At 47.2% G+C, this 2,502-nt stretch overlaps 1 protein-coding gene across 1 annotated transcript in view; it reads right to left on the minus strand.

The window, feature by feature from the left end:
• Nucleotides 1-279: 279 nt before the first annotated feature.
• LOC107095528 (sialic acid-binding Ig-like lectin 15) overlaps nucleotides 280-2,502 on the minus strand; it is a 3,756-nt gene continuing 1,533 nt past the window's right edge. The window contains exons 2-3 of the mRNA XM_015391660.1: nucleotides 1,828-2,217; nucleotides 280-704 (exon numbers count right to left, since the gene is read on the minus strand). Of these exons, the coding sequence (XP_015247146.1) occupies nucleotides 280-704; nucleotides 1,828-2,217 (815 nt within the window). The remainder of the gene's footprint in view (nucleotides 705-1,827; nucleotides 2,218-2,502) is intronic.

Here is a 2,502-nt window from a genome sequence, read left to right on the forward strand (position 1 = left end):
TGTTTATTCTATTAATAATTTTAACTCTATTAATATGCCACTTTAAACTCAAAAATGTTTTCCCGTCTCTGAATGTCCCTCATATGCCGCCGTATAGCCACCCTGCCTAAAAACGGACGGATTCCAGATGTTTATGATCATAAAGGAAATCTGAAGTTATCAAGCTAAAGAAATCACAGTAATAGACTTTAAATATTTATATATTTGGTTTATTTATTAATGACTAATTCAGGCAGTTAAACCTCCTTTCTATCTGATATTATTGTAAGTCTGAGGAGCTTATTTCCTCCAGCAGCCGCCCCCCTGCAGCCCCCCTCCCTGGACAATCCACACCCCGACCCCCACCACCAGAACCACTTTAGCCCCCAGAGACAGCAGCAGCAAGAGAAGAAGAAGCGCCGGCGTCTCGGTGGAAGAGGGCAGAGGTCGGGGGTGCAGGACGTAGAGGGCGGCCTGATCTTTGCCCAGCGGGTTGGAGGCGCTGCAGGTGTACTGCTGCCCGGGCTCCACGTCCCGCAGCTGGCTGACCGTGTGGTATCGACCCGGTGAGTCCAGCGCCATCGGCTCCACGGACGAACCCTCCAGCAGGTCATCGGGGCCCAGCCACTGGACGTCAGGCAGCGGCGAACCCTGGACCCGACACAGAGCTCTGTACCCCGACGGCTCACTGCCCTCCACGGACAGGACCAGGATCTTTGGAGGAGCTGCAGTGCAGAAAGAGACGCAGCTTTAGATCAGAGACTTCACAATTTACAAGGAAATAGATTAGCTTCTATTTACACAGAAATTTATTGTAATAATCAGAAAAAATATTCTGCAGAAATCTGAACCACTGGTTTGTTTGAGAGCATCTCCAATCTGATCCCAGTAAGTCATACAAACGTTTCCACTAACCTTTTCTCTTCAGGTTAGAATGAACAGAATCAATACGTGAACTGAACAGTTTTTCTTTTAGAGGAAAGTCAAACAGATTTCCTCCGTGTGAAACAAAACATTTTGCTTCTATGCCCATGAATTCCTCCCAAATTTCTCCTCAGCACTAAACACCCACAGCATAATGCTGCCAACACCATACTTCACGGCCACAATCCTGCCTCAGGCTTCTTAGTAGGGGTGTAAATAATAATCGTTTTGTATCGATGCATCGATCCAACAGCCAACGATCCGATGCATCGATACGTCCGCAAGGTCTATTTTTATCCATTTGCTCCTGGGCGTAATTCTCCTCCCGTGCTGCGGTGGCGCTAAACCCATTCTGTGGAGAGGGTGGGACGTCTGGAGCCGAAGTATTGCATTGCACTCATTGCACTGATTTTCTGCAGTATTTTTGCAGTATTTTTTGAACTTTTCTACTTCTGTTATTTGCTGTTGTTTCTAAAAAAAAAAGCACAATATTACAGCTTTCATTGATTTATTTCAAACTTGAAACTTTGTTTAGTCTGTAAGGTCTAAAAATAAAAAAAAACAACAACAAATTAATCGATTAATCGAATCGTATAGTGGTGTATTCTTGAGTATCGAAAATAATCGAATCGTTGGGTCAGGGAATCGATACTGAATCGAATCGCCATGATGGGCGTGATTTACACCCCTACTTGTTAGCATCGCCCTTTTCCTCCAGACATTTCAGCCTTACATTCATCAGTTTATTGGTCACGTCTCCTTATAATTAGAAGTGATTCAGGACTAGTTGGATCTATACCAGAATGGAGCAGAGCGCCGCGCATTCCCCTTCCAATCAGGAGCATCGTTGAAGACCTCTGCTATAGAGTCAAAGGAAGTGAGACCGTTCAGCAGTGAAACATCCTCGGATGTTTTGGACCCTACCTTCCACTCGCAGCCTGGTCCCCATTTTATCCTCAAAGCTGACGTGTTCTTTCCCCTGAACCTCCACCCTGCAGTAGTACCGCCCGTTGTCCAGCAGGGTGGCACTGTTGATGCGTAGCGACAGGTCGTGCTCCCTCGGGTTGCCCTCCAAACGGTAACGTTGGTCCTGCTCTGGACCCGCTTCACAGACGGGGGCCCCGGGCCGGCTGGTGCAGCGAAACAAGACGATGGCGGTCGGCCCGTGGCCCAGGCGCCACAGCACCTGCAGCAAGGAATGCTGGGAGTGCTTGGGGTGGCTGAAGGTGCAGGGCAGAACCACCGGGTAGCCGTCGATACCTCGCACCTCCGATTGGACCTTCATGGACCAGCTGTCGTCACCGGAGACCAAAGCTGCAGGGAAACACAATTAGAACTGGGAGCCTCTTTCATTTAAAGGAAGAAACGTTTCTGTGTAAAAACGTTAAAAAGAAGATTTTTTACCATTACTAAAACGGTTTTCTAGATCATTCAGTTTATGAGAGGCAATGTTTGTGATCTTCATTCTGCTGTTAGGTCTGTCGGGGGGGATTTACCTTAAGGCAATACTAGGCAGATGCCCCCAAGTTCCTGGGGGCCCCATAAAACTCAGTTTACATGTATGGTTAATACAACTATCCCTAATTTGTGCACATACAT

This window comes from Cyprinodon variegatus, unplaced genomic scaffold (assembly GCF_000732505.1).
Source record: "Cyprinodon variegatus isolate N-32 unplaced genomic scaffold, C_variegatus-1.0 Scaffold554, whole genome shotgun sequence".
In the NCBI taxonomy this organism is placed as follows: Eukaryota; Metazoa; Chordata; class Actinopteri; order Cyprinodontiformes; family Cyprinodontidae; genus Cyprinodon; species Cyprinodon variegatus.